This window comes from Vanessa cardui, chromosome 30 (assembly GCF_905220365.1).
Source record: "Vanessa cardui chromosome 30, ilVanCard2.1, whole genome shotgun sequence".
NCBI classification, from domain to species: Eukaryota; Metazoa; Arthropoda; class Insecta; order Lepidoptera; family Nymphalidae; genus Vanessa; species Vanessa cardui.
In genome coordinates this window covers 3,455,574-3,472,162 of record NC_061152.1, presented here as the reverse complement: position 1 = coordinate 3,472,162, position 16,589 = coordinate 3,455,574, and the positions used below count along the sequence as shown (strand labels likewise).

General features: G+C 38.2%; 1 protein-coding gene across 1 annotated transcript; it reads right to left on the bottom strand.

Moving 5' to 3' along the window:
- Positions 1-455: 455 nt before the first annotated feature.
- Positions 456-15,612, bottom strand: LOC124542296 (ATP-dependent RNA helicase abstrakt). Its single transcript, XM_047120259.1, has 12 exons — positions 15,315-15,612; positions 12,814-12,996; positions 11,484-11,651; positions 10,655-10,844; positions 9,478-9,614; positions 8,128-8,225; positions 7,080-7,243; positions 5,554-5,759; positions 4,060-4,176; positions 3,487-3,677; positions 1,937-2,036; positions 456-595 (listed from the first exon to the last, which is right to left on the bottom strand). The coding sequence occupies exons 1-12, from the start codon at positions 15,511-15,513 to the stop codon at positions 507-509; spliced, it is 1,842 nt and encodes a 613-aa protein (XP_046976215.1). The 5' UTR covers positions 15,514-15,612; the 3' UTR covers positions 456-506.
- Between the last annotated feature and the right edge of the window lie 977 nt (positions 15,613-16,589).

Here is a 16,589-nt window from a genome sequence, read left to right as displayed (position 1 = left end):
ATATGAGACAACATCACATACACTACTCTGATCCCAATGTAAGTAGCTGAAGCACTTGTGTTGTGGTAATCAAAAGTAACGACGGTACCACAAACACCCAGACTCAAGACAACATAGAAAACTAATGGTAATCTACATTGACTCGGCCGGGATTCGAACCCGGGACCTCAGAGTGGCGTACCCATGAAAACCGGTGTACACACCACTCGACCACAGACGTCGTCGAGAATGTAATCTTAATAAAAGGCTTGTAAAACCACATCCTCTGACGGGCGTAGTCCGCCACTGGGTGACAGCTCTCCCTTTTGAGAACCACAACTTAGATGCTAAATACATACACGCACAATTTGAAACACATTGGATTATCACTAAACCAGTGATTAAAAAGCTATTTTTAATAAAAAAAAGTGTTCTTCTTTTAAACAACAATTTGAAAATAAAACAATCGAAAATTGTATTGAAATATTATTATTATTATTAATTAGTATTTAATTATTACATATAAACTAATAATCGGCGGCGGTGTTCGCCAAGTAATCTCGCCTGCCAATATTCGATGCCTGCTTGTTTTGGACGGCCTCGAGTTTCGGACATTCTGTAACAAAAACATACATGTTGAGTACAATACTGATACTAAATATACTACATCATTTGTTTATTTACGACATCACATTAAAAACTTCTGAAATTATCAGTGTTTCTTTACTATATCGTCCGTGTATTATATATGTCACCGTAAGATTATAAAATTCGTTAGATTACAATCTATCTGGTGAGATTATAATTTACTGCAATTTAACGTATTATTTTTCACTATTGTTATTTCAGTAGTTCGGGATGGCCAATATAATATTATTGTTTTACAATGATGCTCCAATCTCTCTATCTTTTGTTACAATGCCCGCTATCGTCCAATTGTTTTCTAATGACAGCTCAATCATATTTGAAATAAGAAATAGTGTTACATGCCAGTATTAAATGCTATGCCATATAAAATAATATTAATTACAGTTTTACAAATTATTATTCATCAATTAATAACAATAATAATTATAGATAATAAATTTAATTCAATAGCCCCTGCTATATTCATAATATGCAATAATAATGTGATATAAATTATGATATAGAATCAAATGTCATGACACCGTAGAAGGCTAGGGTTACTCTCGTAACACTATATTGTAATCTATCGATGTTAAACTGTTAGATTACAATCTTTCCCGCGTCATATTGTCACCTGACGAATGCTCCTCCTGATTGGGCGATCTTTTTGTACAGTTTATAATCTAACAAGGCAGATTTTAATCTTACGGTGACATATACAAAAACTTTTCTCTAGAATTACTCTATCTATTGAAAAAAATCGCATCAAAATCCGTTGCGTAATTTCAAATATCTAAACATACATAGCGATAGACAGTGGTAAGCGACTTTGTTTTATACTGTGTAATGATTATTATCAAATCGCATAGAATATGTTAATATAAGGTTTGGAGCCATTTTTGAAGTGATAACTTCTTATGGGAGGGTATAGTACGACACAAATTAGATGTCACATTGGCAAAATTCGTGAAATCGATCACATCCGAATTGAGTGCGCTATACCAAATTATCAATATTTATTTCTCATGCGAATATGATCTTTACACAAACGCAATAACTTGTAATATCGTATGACCTAATATATTCGTCAATTCGACGCGTCGCTTTACACGCACTCGCTGTCTCGGGTCGAACTGACGCGGGAATCTATAGCGACGAATAGCGTCGAGTGGCGCGATAGGGAGCTGTTTCTATTAGTTGTGTGAATCGATTTTATTGAATTGCCGATGCTACATCTATGTTGTGTCGTACTATAAGTATTTTTTTTTAATAATTTCCCAATTTTTAAACAATTTATAATAATAGACATTGATATAGTTTGGAGTCATACCAGTAATCCTGTGTCCAAGACCACCGCAGTAGGAACAGCCTTGGCCATCTGCCATGGGCACATCTGGTTCCCCGATCATGTCTAGTAGGAATGCTGGCACCTGGAAATAGAAAAATTTTACTATCAGGAGATTATCATTTAATAATGAGGTGTAGTACAGGAGACTGCAGCATAGTAACATGCTGTAGTACAGGAGTCAGGGCCGTATTTAGGGGAGGGCGACCGGGGCAACTGCCCTGGGGCCTCCACATTAGTGGGGGCCACAGTTTTTAGCAAGTTAACAAATACCGAGATATAGTCAAATTATAACAATATTACTACTAAATATTTTAAAAGTTACCGACACAAGTAAAAATCATAACTTATTGATTGAAATTAAAAAAAAAACTAATTAATTCATAATTATTAGGGTGTTCACGCTTCTGTTGGTCTAGGGCCTCCATTGCTTTGTGGCCCGGGGGCCTCGAGACCTTTAAATCCGACTCTGAGTCTAGTACAGGAGGCTACAGCCAAGTAATATGATGTATAATAAAGGAGTCAGGGGTCTAGTACAGGTCTACACTACGCTATAGTCACAGGGTGTAGTACAGGAGATAGCAGCCTAGAATCATTATATAGTACAGGAGTCTACACTATAGTCAGGCGGTCTAGTACAGGAGGCTGCAGTATAGTAATGTGGTGTAGTACAGGAGTCTACGCTATAGTCAAGGGGTCTAGTACAGGAGGCTGCAGTATAGTAATGTGGTGTAGTACAGGAGTCTATGCTATAGTCAAGGGGTCTAGTACAGGAGACTGCAGTATAGTAATGTGGTGTAGTACAGGAGTCTACGTTATAGTCAAGGGGTCTAGTACAGGAGACTGCAGTATAGTAATGTGGTGTAGTACAGGAGTCAACGCTATAGTCAAGGAGTCTAGTACAGGAGGCTGCAGTACAGTAATGTGGTGTAGTACAGGAGTCTACGCTATAGTCAGGCGGTCTAGTACAGGAGGCTGCAGTATAGTAATGTGGTGTAGTACAGGAGTCTATGCTATAGTCAAGGGGTCTAGTACAGGAGACTGCAGTATAGTAATGTGGTGTAGTACAGGAGTCTACGTTATAGTCAAGGGGTCTAGTACAGGAGACTGCAGTATAGTAATGTGGTGTAGTACAGGAGTCAACGCTATAGTCAAGGAGTCTAGTACAGGAGGCTGCAGTACAGTAATGTGGTGTAGTACAGGAGTCTACGCTATAGTCAAGGGGTCTAGTACAGGAGACTGCAGTACAGTAATGTGGTGTAGTACAGGAGTTTACACTATAGTCAAGGGGTCTAGTACAGGAGGCTGCAGTACAGTAATGTGGTGTAGTACAGGAGTCTACGCTATAGTCAAGGGGTCTAGTACAGGAGACTGCAGTATAGTAATGTGGTGTAGTACAGGAGTCAACGCTATAGTCAAGGGGTCTAGTACAAGAGACTGCAGTATAGTAATGTGGTGTAGTTCAGGTGTTTACGATGTAGTCAAGAGGTCATTCTACGGTAGAGTCATGTGGATTACTGTATTTATCCACTCACGCGTTGGCCAGCCTCAGTGAGCAGGTGTGCGAGGTCCCGCAGCACACTGGTATCAGCAGCTCTTCCCAGGAGCGTGGTGGCGACTCCGCCCCCACCGGCTCGCCCGGTACGACCGATGCGATGCACGTAGTTCTCAATATCCTCCGGCATGTCGTAGTTGATCACGTGCTGGATATTCTCGAAGTCCAGACCTGGAATGGGGGGATTTGTTATATTCACTCGACTTATAACAACAACAACAACATAGACTGTAAATTTCCCACTGCTGGGCTAAGAACTCCTCTCCTTTTAAGAAGGTTTGGAACATATTACTACGCTGTTCCAATGCGGGTTGGTGGAATACACATGTGGCCAAATTTCTACGAAATGACACATGCAGGTTTCCTCACGATGTTTTCCTTCACCGCCGAGCACGAGATGAATTATAAACACAAGTTAAGCACATGAATATTCAGTGGTGATTGCCTATGTTATTGTTTGGCGGTAGAATATCTGATGATTAAGTGGAATCTACTAAAAGGGGCTTGCACAAAGATCTACCACTAAGTGGAGACTCTGTGTAAGTTGGAGTACCTTTGCTGGCGACGTCCGTGGCGACGAGTACATCCTTCTCTCCCTTTCTGAAGGCTTCTACAGCGCGAGATCGCTCCTCTTGATCCTTACCGCCGTGAATTGCCACAGCTTCCACGCCTGAAGCATAAAGTTATCATGATAATGATGACGACGATGGTGATGGTAAAGATGATGATGACGTCATGATCAATTTCGGTCTCGACAGCCAATCAAAGGAGACCAGCCAACCATAGAAGACGTTTATAGTACACAAGCTCAAACTCAAACAACAATATCCAATATAGAAGCATTACACTTTCTTATTGATGGTCAATTGAAACAAAATCAAAATAAACTTTATTCAAGTGGGCTTTTACAAGCACTTTTGAATCGTCATTTAACAATCAAGTGAAGCTACCACCGGTTCGGAAAGTAGATTCTACCGAGAAGAACCGGCAAGAAACTCAGTAGTTACTCTTTTTTAACATTTAAAAAATACAAAGTCTTAATTAAATACAATTATTTAAATTAATGTATCCTGCTTGGAAGTCAACAGGTATTAACTCCACGATTTTTTATCATCTATAAAATCTTGTATCGAATAATATGCTTTTTCTACCAATGTATTTTTTACAAACGATTTGTATTTACTAATCGGCAAAGTTAAAAATGTCTGCGGAATTTTATTATAGAAACGGATACCTTGCCTCAAGAAGGATTTATTGACAGCGGAGTCGGAAACTTGGCGTGCCACCAGTACCAACAATACCACCGGTACGGAAAAGAAAATACCCTGAACTGAGAAGAACCGGCGAACGAAACAGCGGTTTTTTTTGTTTGTCTCATATATTATATAAACAATTTAATATGAGATGAAATAGTCAGGAGGCGATCGTTACATTCCCAAGGTGTGCTATCTTTTGATGACCTCCATGGTCGAGTGGTGCGTACACCGGTTTTCATGGGTACGCCACTCTGAGGTCCCGGGATCGATTCCCGGCCGAGTCGATATAGATTACCATTAGTTTTCTATGTTGCCTTGGGTCTGGGTGTTTATACCGTCGTTACTTCTGATTACCACAGCACAAGTGCTTCAGCTACTTACATTGGGATCAGAGTAATGTATGTGACGTTGTCTCATATTTATATTTATCTCTCAATGTGTGTGTGCGTGTGTGTGTGTGCGCGTGTGTGTGTGTGTGAGTGCGCGCTTGTGTGTGTGTGCGCGTGTGTGTGTGTGTGAGTGCGCGCTTGTGTGTGTGTGCGCGTATGTGTTTGTTTGTGTGTGTGTGTATGTGCGCGAGTGTGTATGCGCGCGCGCGTGTGTGTATGTGCGCGTGTGTGTGTGTGTGTGCGTGCGTGTGTGTGCGCGTGCGCGTGTGCGTATATGTGCGTGCGTGTGCGTGTGTTTGTGTTCGTGTGCGCGTGTGTTCGCGTGTGCGTGTGTGTGTGTGTGTGTGTGTGTGTGTGTGTGTGTGTGTGTGTGTGTGCGTGCGCGTGTGCGTGCGTGCGTACCCTTGAGCAGCAGGTACTCGTGTATGGCGTCGACGTGCTGCTTGCGCTCGGCGAACACGAGCACGGGCGGCGGCGTCTTCTGCAGGCAGTGCAGCAGGTGGACGGTGCGCGCCTCGGCCTTCACGGGCTCCAGCTCCTGGCGCACGCTCAGCGACGCCGCGCCCGCGCGCCCCACGTTCACAGTCACCGGCTTCACCAGAGCCGACCTGGCGGCGGACATTGTCTGATGTATAGTACGACACAACTTAGATGTCGCATCGGCAAAATTCGTAAAACCGATCACATCCGAATTAAGTACGCTATCCCAAATTATCAATATTTATTTCTTATGTAAACATGATCTTTGCACAAAGGTAATAACTTGTAATATCATATGACTTAATATATTCGTCAATTTGACGCGTCGATGTACATACACTTGCTATATCTGACGCGTGAAACTATAGCGACGAATAGCGTCGAATGGCGCGATAGGGAGCTATTTCTATTGGTCGTGTAAATCGGCAGTAATCGGTTTTATTTTCATTCCATTGCATTTTCCGATGCTACATCTAATTTGTGTCTTACTATACTTGTCAAATCGTCTTTGGTTTATCGATGTGTCGTAACCAAGGACTTTCTGAGTATATAGGAATTTATACCACACGAATTTTATTTGATGTTTCCATTCCGTACTGGTTCACATAATTTTCTCGATTATTACACATTTAAATAAAACTAGTTATAACGGATTTGAATCGCCTATATTAATTGTTTTTAACATCCCGACGTTTCGAGCACTTTACAGCGTTTGTGGTCACGGGTAGACTAACCACGAACGACGTAGCATCGTCCCATTTTGAAGTATGTATTACTAATATTCGTATATATCACCCAATGAAACTACAAGCTCGAGCTGGAAGTGGGGAGGACAGTAATCCCCCATGGTTTACTTGTCAGGGATTCATACAGTAAACTATTGACGCTTCATTATTTGTGTACCATTATACTTTTTTATGCTATATTTGGCAAACGAGCTGGAGATATACCCCATGGCAGTTGCGGATTTACAAATCTGCCGCTACTAGGCTAGTAGGCTATTCAATTTTTTCCGTCCCTACTTTTTTGCAACATTTATGATTTGTGTTCTATCGTCCTCATTACGTCGGCTCATTCCCATTATTATTATGATTATAAACTAGGTGATATTTCTGTCAGTTACTAGATTATTTTTCCAACCCGCTATGATGTGACGAGTATACGGATTACGGACGTAACGTGTATACATATAAGTGTAAGTTTTTTTATAATTTCTGTAAGATAATAACAAATTTGGGCTAAATTTGCCGACCCCTAAATCTGCCGCCCTAGGCTCCAGCCTACTTAGCCTATCCGCCACTGCCCCATGGAGAGTATTTACCACCGCCCGTGGACCTCTGCAACAGCCGAAAAAATCTACTGAATACTGAGTGATCCAAGGTCTCTACTATGTTTACTATGTTTATTTACCGAAGACTCGATTTCAGACACGAAAGCTTCACACATACCTTGCGAAGTTCTGTATTTTCCTGGGCATGGTAGCGCTAAAAAGCAGGGTCTGACGCTGACCGGCGAAGTACGAGAATATAGTCCTGACGTCTTCTTCAAAGCCCATATCAATCATCCTGTCAGCTTCGTCCATGCAGAGATACCTACATACGTTTAGCCTTACCTGGAATTTTATTTTTGCCGTGATTATATTTTTTTAAGTGATCACTTATTAAACCATCCCTAAAATTTCCAATAACAACAACAACAGCCTGTAAATTCCCACTGCTGGGCTAAAGGCCTCCTCCTCCTTTTTGAGGAGAAGGTAGGGAAAATATTCCACCACGCTGTTCCAATGCGGGTTGGTGGAATACACATGTGGCAGAATTTTTATGAAATTTGTCACATGCGGGTTTCCTCACGATGTTTTCCTTCACCGCTGAGCACGAGATGAATTATACAGACAAATTAAGCACATGAATCAGCTGTGCTTGTCTGGGTTTGAACCCGCAATCATCGGTTAAGATGCACGCGTTTTAACCACTGGGCCATCTCGATTCCAATAACATTAACTAGTAAATAGATAAATAAATATTGGACATAAAAATGATAACATACTCTGCAATTGAAATGATGGAAAAGAGTATTTACAGAGTTTCTTGCCGGTTCTTCTCGGTAGAATCTACATTCAGAATCGAGGGTAGCTACTGAATATTCATGTGCTTAATTTGTGTTATTTATTCGTCTAATGCCCGGCAGCAGAGGGAAACATCCTGAGGAAACCTGCCCGTGTCTAATTTCAATGAAAATCTGCCACATTGGAACAGAGGGGCGAAATATGTCCCAAACTTTCTCCTCAAATGGAGGCCTTACAGGAGGAAATTTACAGATACTATACTAAACCACACATATATCACATTAATTTGTAATTAAAATACTTTTCCATTTTAAATGGCACCCATAAAATGGAACTATGTGGGAGACAGACCAGGACTGTAGCTCTTACTGGAACTGAGGTTATGTCGAGTAGGATATTCCCATTGAAAATTGAATCCAAATATTTCTTACCATTTTCTTATCGAGCATGTCCATAAGACGGCCGGGGGTCGCCACCATGATATGTACCCCCCTTTGGACAACTTCCATACACTCTGACACCGCTACACCTGTACACATACATTAGTGTGACGAAACAGTCGCCATGACAAAAATCACCAGTGCGCGCTAGTTCTTAAAGTAATCTATACTAAAAATATTTTTTAATTTATATTACGACATTGGCTGAATACGTATCGATTAGTGACAATGATAAAATTAAAAAAAAAAATGCGTCTCAATACTGATGACTTAGAACTAGCGCGCACTGGTGATTTTTGTCACGGTAACTGTTTCGTCACTCTTGTCGAGTCCGTGAATATGTACAGATGCAGATACAAATGTCACCCAATTGTCACGTCGTAATGTGCGCACACCTCCATACATGTTCATTGACTCGACAAGAGTGACGAAACAGTCACCGTGACAAAAATCACCAGTGCGCGCTAGTTCTTAAAAATGATCTATACTAATATTAATTTTTAATTTTTAGTACGACACAACTAGCATCGGCAAATGCAATGAAACCGATTACTGCCGATTTACAAAACCAACCGAAACAGCTCCCTATCGCGCCACTCGACGCTATTCGTCGCTATAGATTCCCGCGTCAGTTCGACCCGAGACAGCGAGTGCGTGTAAAGCGACGCGTCGAATTGACGAATATATTAGGTCATACGATATTACGAGTTATTACGTTTGTGTAAAGATCGTATTCACGTGAGAAATAAATCGTCGTTGCTCATGCAAAAGTCGCTATGTGCTTTTTTTTTCCATAATTTTCGATTGCTGTGGTTTAATCGTTATTTCAATATATGAAAGTTTCGATGCAGGAATATCGCATAGTTCGATTTGTAAACTTTTAAACTATAGAAAGTAATGAAAAAACTTGGTGGTAGGGCTTTGTGCAATCCCGTCTGGGTATGGTGTAGGTACCCACTTATCAGATATTCTACCGCCAAATAACAGTACTCAGTATTGTTGTGTTCCGGTTTGAAGAGTGAGCAGTAACTACAGGCACAAGGGACATAACAACTTAGTTCCCAAGGTTGATGGCACATTGACGATGTAAGGAATAGTTAATACTTCTTACAGCGTCATTGTCTATGGGTGATGGTGACTTACCATCAGGTGGCCCATATTATCGAAAACACACAGCGACTTTTGCAGGAGCAATGACGAAATACAAAAGCAACTGTATATTTGTTGGTATTTATCGGCAAAACTACTGAATCGAATTCGATGTAATCTGCTATGAACCAAGCTCGCATCCCAAGAGAGAACATATGCTACATTCCATACGAGATGGACCCTGACACTGACCTCCGATTGCCAGGCAGCTCCTGATCTCCGGACTGCCGGTCATCTTCAAGTGTTTCACGAAGTGGAGTATGATGTCGTGGGTCTGCTTCGCCAGTTCTCGAGACGGGCAGATTATCAGACCATACGGACCTTCGTTCCTGTTCAAAGTCATTAAACAGACGATTAATTTTGTAATCCTCTTAATATTTATTTTAGACGAGCTGTGCCCGCGACCTTGTACGCGTTTGAATTAAAAAATAATAATAATATTGTAGCCTAAGTTACTCCCTATTATACCAGTTATCTACCAATGAAAGTCCCTTCAAAATCGGTCCAGCCGTTCCAGACAAAAATTGTAAAAAAATGTTATATTAGAGTTGAGTAAAAAGGGGTAATTTAGGGGTAATATTACAAACAGACACTCCAATTTTATTATTTGTATAGATACACAACCACGATAACTCTGAGGAACCAGCTATATCCGGAAAATTTTCCGAACCTATACAACTTAGGAACCTTCAAGAAAAGAGCGTACTCCTTTCTTAAGGGTCGGCAACGCACCTGACAGCCACCCTGTTGCAATCCATGGGTTCCCACCCAGACGGGCTTGCACAAAGCCCTACCACCAAGTAAAGTTATTACTAGTGGGTGTTTTGGGGCATTTGGCCCCAGAGGGAAACGTATACCCCCATTTTATTTAAGTTTTCCAACTCGTTTTCCAGTGAAATAAATAAGGGTATAAATTAGGATTTATTCAAAGCAATGGACAAATAATCATTGCCTCAGGCCCGACTTAACATAGGTGTGCCAAGAACCCAGACGCCTCACAGATTAATTATTCCATTCTTAGACCATTGAAATATTTTTAAAACTGAAGAATATATTGCTAAAACCTTGCTTGTTCACGGGCACTTTGCTTAAGATACTACACTACCATAATTTTTTTAAATTAAATATTGGACAACAGCATACATTACTCTGATCCCAATTTAAGTAGCTGAAGCACTTGTGTTGTGGAAAATCAGAAGTAACGACCACAAACACCCAGACCCAAGACAACATAGAAAACTAATGAACTTTCTCGGGGCATACCCAAGAAAACTGGTGTACACACTACTCTACCATGGAGGCCTCTAATCTTCAAACTGGAACACAACCTAGCAACCTAGTATGACTAAGTGTTGCCGTTACCACTTACCTTATAAACGGCATCTTGACCTCTTGCTCCACACAGAACATGATTATGGGCAAAGTGAAGACCAGGGTCTTTCCGGAACCGGTGAAGGCTATTCCAATCATGTCCCGGCCGCTTAGCACAGCTGGAATACCCTGAACTTGGATGGGGGTTGGACTCTTGATACCTTTCGCTTCTAGACCTCGGAGGATACCTGAAATTTGTTGATATATTAGAAAATTCGATCTTAGATAGGCTCTTTGCTACAAAAAAAAGGTCTTGTAATGTAAGTTATATTTCTACTACTTATTTGTAATATACTATCGACCCGCCCCGGCTTCGCACGGGTGCAATACTGATACTAAATATACTACAGAATTTGTTTATTTACGACATCACATTACAAATTTCTAAAATTATCAGTGTTTCTTTACTATATTGTCCGTGTATTATATTGGGTTATTGGTAACTCGACGTATATCCGTCAGGAGGTGATAGGGGTGGCTATTTGCAATAATTTTAACCCCCATATGCATATTCCAAAAGTGAATCACTTTTGAGTTACCACGTTTTTTAGCTTTATTCAAAATTTGTCAAAGATGTATGTACTTCAAAAATGTATTTAAAAAAAGTATCAATTAAAACTTATTTATTTTTTTTGTTTTATAAAAACGATTAAACACTGGATATTTGTCAATATTTAAACAATAATTATCGGTACAAATTCAAAAATGCGAGACGGAAAAAAACCGCATCAAAATCCATTACGTAGCTTCAAAGATCTAAGCACACATAGGGACAGTGGTAAGCAACTTACGTTTTATACTGTGTAATGATGATAATATTATCGTACCTTTTGGAAACTTCATATGCTGGAACGTCTTTATCGGTGGTGGTACATCTTCACCCTCGACCAAGATGCGCAGGTCTTGTCGAACGACCTCGTGTCTTGATTCCGGCAGCTCCAGGATACAGCGTGGTGCACGCCATGACGTTTTGATCGGTTCCGAGTATTGGATACCTGGAAACCATTATTTTAACAAACATCCGTACTAGTATATAAGACCTAAGTTTTAATATAATGCCCAACTCTTTATGTTAAGGTCTGGAGGCCCCCGGGCTACAAAGCAGTGGGGGCCCTAGACAACCAGAAGCGTGAACAACCTAATAATTATATTACCATGAATTAATTACTTTTTCATTTCAATCACTAAGCTATGACTTATTTACTTGTATCGTTAACTTTTAAAATATTAAATAATAACATTGTTATAATTTGCCTATATCTCGGTATTGTTGTATATACGGTATGTTAACTTGCTGAAAAATGTGGCCCCCACTAATGTGGAGGCCCCAGGGCAGTTGCCCCGGTTGCCCTCCCCTAAATATGGCCCTGGTTGTTTGTTCCTAGTTGTACTAACAGTGTGCAAATTTCCCACTGCTGGGATAAGGCCCCTAACTTTGAGGAGGTAAGGAGCACACTCGACGCTGTTGGTTTAACATGTGGCAGAATTTCGTGGTAATTAAACACATTAGGTTACCTCGCGATGTTTTCCAACAACGCCGAGCACGAAATGAATTATAAACACAAAATTATAATGCCTTGTATATGTCACCGTATGATTACAGACATCGTTAGATTACAATCTATCTGGTGAGATGGTAATCTGTCGAAATATTGTGAATCGTGAAATGTGTTTGCAATTTAACGCATTATTTTTCGCTATATTTTAATCTGCACTTAAAATTACGATAACATATACATAATAGTAATACCAAACTCTTGATAATGTGTTGTCTGTTCGTAGTAGTAACAGCCTGTAAATTGTTTTAAATTTTCGCGATTATTACACATTTAAAGCCTGTAAATTTGGACAGAGCCATCTCAGCTCTTACAAACGTAATAGCTTGTAGTAACATATGACCTTATATTATATATATATTATTCGTTAATTTGCTGTCTCGGGTTGAACTGACGCGAGAATCTATAGCGACGAATAGCGTCGAAAGGCGCGATAGGGAGCTGTTTCTATTGGTTGTGTGAATCGGCAGTGATGGGTTTTATTGAATTTGCCGATGCTACACCTAAGTTGTGTCGTACTATAATACAAGTAAAGCTACTAAAAGCGTGTTAATAAAACTACTTATGTCTAATAGAACTGAGATTGGATTTATAAGCATACCTTTCGCCAATTCAGCGACCCCCATAAGGGCTGTATTCTGTGCGACACTTTTCAATATGTGCTCCTCTTCCTTAGCCTGTCTTTCAGCCGCGGATAGGGCTCTCGCTTCTGCAATCCTTTTTAACTCGCTGTGTTGATCCAATAGGGATACATTATACCGACGGCCCCACTCTTCTTGGGAGGCTAAAACGTTTTTGAAATCATTCATTAAAAAATACATTGGTAAATAAGGCATATTATTCAATACAAGATTATATAAATGATTAAAAGAATAGAGCTAATACGTCTTGTTGACTTCCAGGCAGGATGTATTATATGTAATTGTACTTATTTAGTTATTCTTTATTGCACACAATCTTAAAACTAAAAATAACATTTTGTTTGCCTTATCGCAAAGCAGCGATCTCTTCCAGGCAACCTTTGGGTAGAGGGTCATAATATTGACATAAATGGGAAGGGTACTGTAACTTTAAGTCATTTTATTTTCGAGCAAAGAGCACGGTAATGAGTCTCCCTAAGGAGAGTGAAACACTCTTTAAGATAGAAGGGTGTCACTGGATTAAAAAGAATAGAATAAAGAAGAGATAAAATGTAAGTATTCCTGCGAAGGTGAATAGGGAAATTGTATTTGACTAACGTGACTTTCTATTTTTATATGTTGAAAAAGAGCAGCTACTGACTCTCTTATTATCTTCTCGGTTCATAACTAACAGAAAATAACTCAATAAAGTTGTTAGAGTACATATAAAAGCGTATTTGAATAACCTATATTGTTGTTGCTTCAGCAAAAGTCGCTATATGTTACTTTTATATTATTCAATTGTTACACCGTTTTTATCATTATTTCAATAAGAACGAACTGTAAAAACATTTTTGTCATTACTTCTAGTTTAAAAGTTTACAAATTTAACAGTGAAATATTCATACATCGAAGTTTCGAAAAGCAACAGAGCAATCGAATAATATGAAAAAAAAACACATAGGGACTTTTGCAGGAGCAATGACTTGGTTTTGATTAGAAATATAAATGATTTTCTCCTGAACAATTAAAATGACTCCATTATGTAGGGCCACCTAATGGTAATTGGTTACCACTGACCATAGGAAAGAGGACTGTAAAAAATACTGCTAATAAATATCTTTGGGAACTAAGATGTTATGTCCCATGTACCTGTGGTTGGCTCCCGTATATAATAGTACTGGATCCTTCGACTTGGCGGTACAATATTTGATGAGTGGGTACATACACAAATGGGCTATGTCAGGTTAAAATATATATATTAAATTTATATATATTTACATTTTATAAAAGTTTTTAGATGTTATTTTTTATTTAAATAGTATATTAATCATTTATTAAGCTTTGTTTGAGTATATGAAGGCTTTTTCACAAATCAATATAAAATAAAATAAAACTGTTCCGTTACTGACTGACTGAGTGGTTGACAGACAACGCACAACCTAAACCACTGAATCTAGAGACTTCAAATTTGGCACATGTATACCTTGAGTGTCCTAGAGGTGCACTAAGAAGGAGTTGCTAGTTTATTTATTTATTTATGAGTTCCCAACAAAGGATACACACTAATTACACATTCAAAATAAAATGGTATAAAGGTTACACAACTTATGTGCTCCTTCAATTATAGGAGAGCACAGCATGCACAGCAAAAAATAATTTTAAACATAAAGAAATTAAAAGTGAGAAAGTAATAAATGAAAATTAAAATCTTAAAATTAGGAAAAAGCTTATAAAGTAAACATTTTTATTATTGTATTAATAATATTACGTTAAAATTTTATTGAAACTCTGAATGTTGACAAGCTGTAACAATGAATATCAATTTCGATATTTCATCAATTTTGCTAGTTTTGTATATTTAGTTACTTTACACAGTCAGTGTAACATCAACACTTGAGCTTGAATTTACATTCTGACCCAGTAGCTTTAAATTTAATGAATTTAATCAAGAATAGAACCTTCTTGGAAATATGTCCTTACAAATAATAATAAGATAGAAGCCAAGTAAACGGCATTTGATACAGAATTGGTGGATCATTGCGTCAACTTAAATTATCTATAATAGTTATTAAGGATTTGTAAATCAATTGACTTTGATGAAGCTGTTTTTGGAAATTTAGAAGTGAAAATAAAGTTGTTACAAGTAACTACTTGTTAAACTCAACTGAGTGTGAATACTGTTTGTAGTGCATAATATTGCATAATATCTCTCTTTAAATAGCTTGGAAAACGTAAATATAATGTTCATTTGTCAAAAGTGTATGTGATAAGTTTTGATCTGTAGGGTAATTTATTAAAAAATTTTTCGATTTCTTTAAGCGTATTTACACTATAGACGTGTTTAAATAATCGTATATATAGAAAGAAAGTCTTCTTTTTATATACATCAGTTATTTTGTGTTGTTAAGTACGAGAAAAGTTATACTATCATAAAAAAAGATGTAAATTTTTTTTTTTTTATTGAAAGTTAGAGTAATACCTTCATCGTCAGGGTCGTTTTCGCTGGAACTCTTAGTTTCGGCAGCTGCCTCAGCAGCTACTTGTCCGAGACGTCCTAACTTTAACAATTTCTGTTTCTTCCTCTCCTTAACTGGTATATAAGGTTCGTAATTATCCACATCTTCTTCAGATTCTGAGGATTTCTCGCGACGGTAACGCTTAACAGGTACTTCGGACATTTTATTTTAAAAAATCATAATTTTTATAAATTAAACTTTGTTTTCGTCCTCCAGAGTCCAGCAAAACATTGTTTTGACTTTGACATAAGGAAACTGGGCTGCCATATCCTAAAACATCAACTCCCTTCATTCCTGATTTTCTTTTATATTAAAAGTGGAAATCCTCTGATTTATTCTAAATATAATATGTAAGATTTACAGTCGAAATCACTGTGAAAGATGTTATTTTTATTATTCTGATGCAATGTGCATCAGAATAATAATAATAGCAAGTGCTTGACAGGCTAACAATTTTCACAAATAGTTAATAGTTATTAATAGTAGCTGTTTTGCTTATCATCATTGAATGAACGCCATAGCTGCTGCGGCTCTCAATATAATAACATAATATTAAAATAGAGGATGGGCTGACAAATGGTGTGGCACACCAAATGAATGGAAATAGCCAATATTTCAAAACCCTTCAGAACTATCTCTTCTGTCTGTAATTACCCTGGCTCACTCAAACTGAAATACCACAATGTTCAGTAACATTGTTTATCGGTTAAATTGATGATCTTCTTTGATTATTATATATAAATGCTCGAGCTCATATGTTAAGAAGTTTTGATTAATGAGAGTTTACTTTACTCATTAGGTGTCATCTATTTTTGAAAAATAGGTAAATAACTTTAGACTAATATTGCAAAAACTACTCAAATTCCACTGAGAACAGAAAGGTTGAGTCACTTTTTGCCAATAACATCGAAAGTGCTTTACACTATGCTGTTAGAATTTAAGTTATCATTTAACACCGTTACATATAAAAGCTATTTTTACATCGAACATTTGTATTAATTAAATCCTCGATCTGTTAAAGTTGCCTTTATGAAATTATATGAACTAGGATTTAACCCTAATAAGTATATGGTGTTTCTTTACGGAAGTTGCTGATATATATTACTATGTTTGTTAGGTTTTCAATTACAAGTCACAACGAATTACGCAACGTTGTGTGAAATTTCGTTATTGTTAACTTTTGGATTTTGAAAGGTATTTACAAAAACTTTGTCACTAAAAGGTTTTGACAACATTTT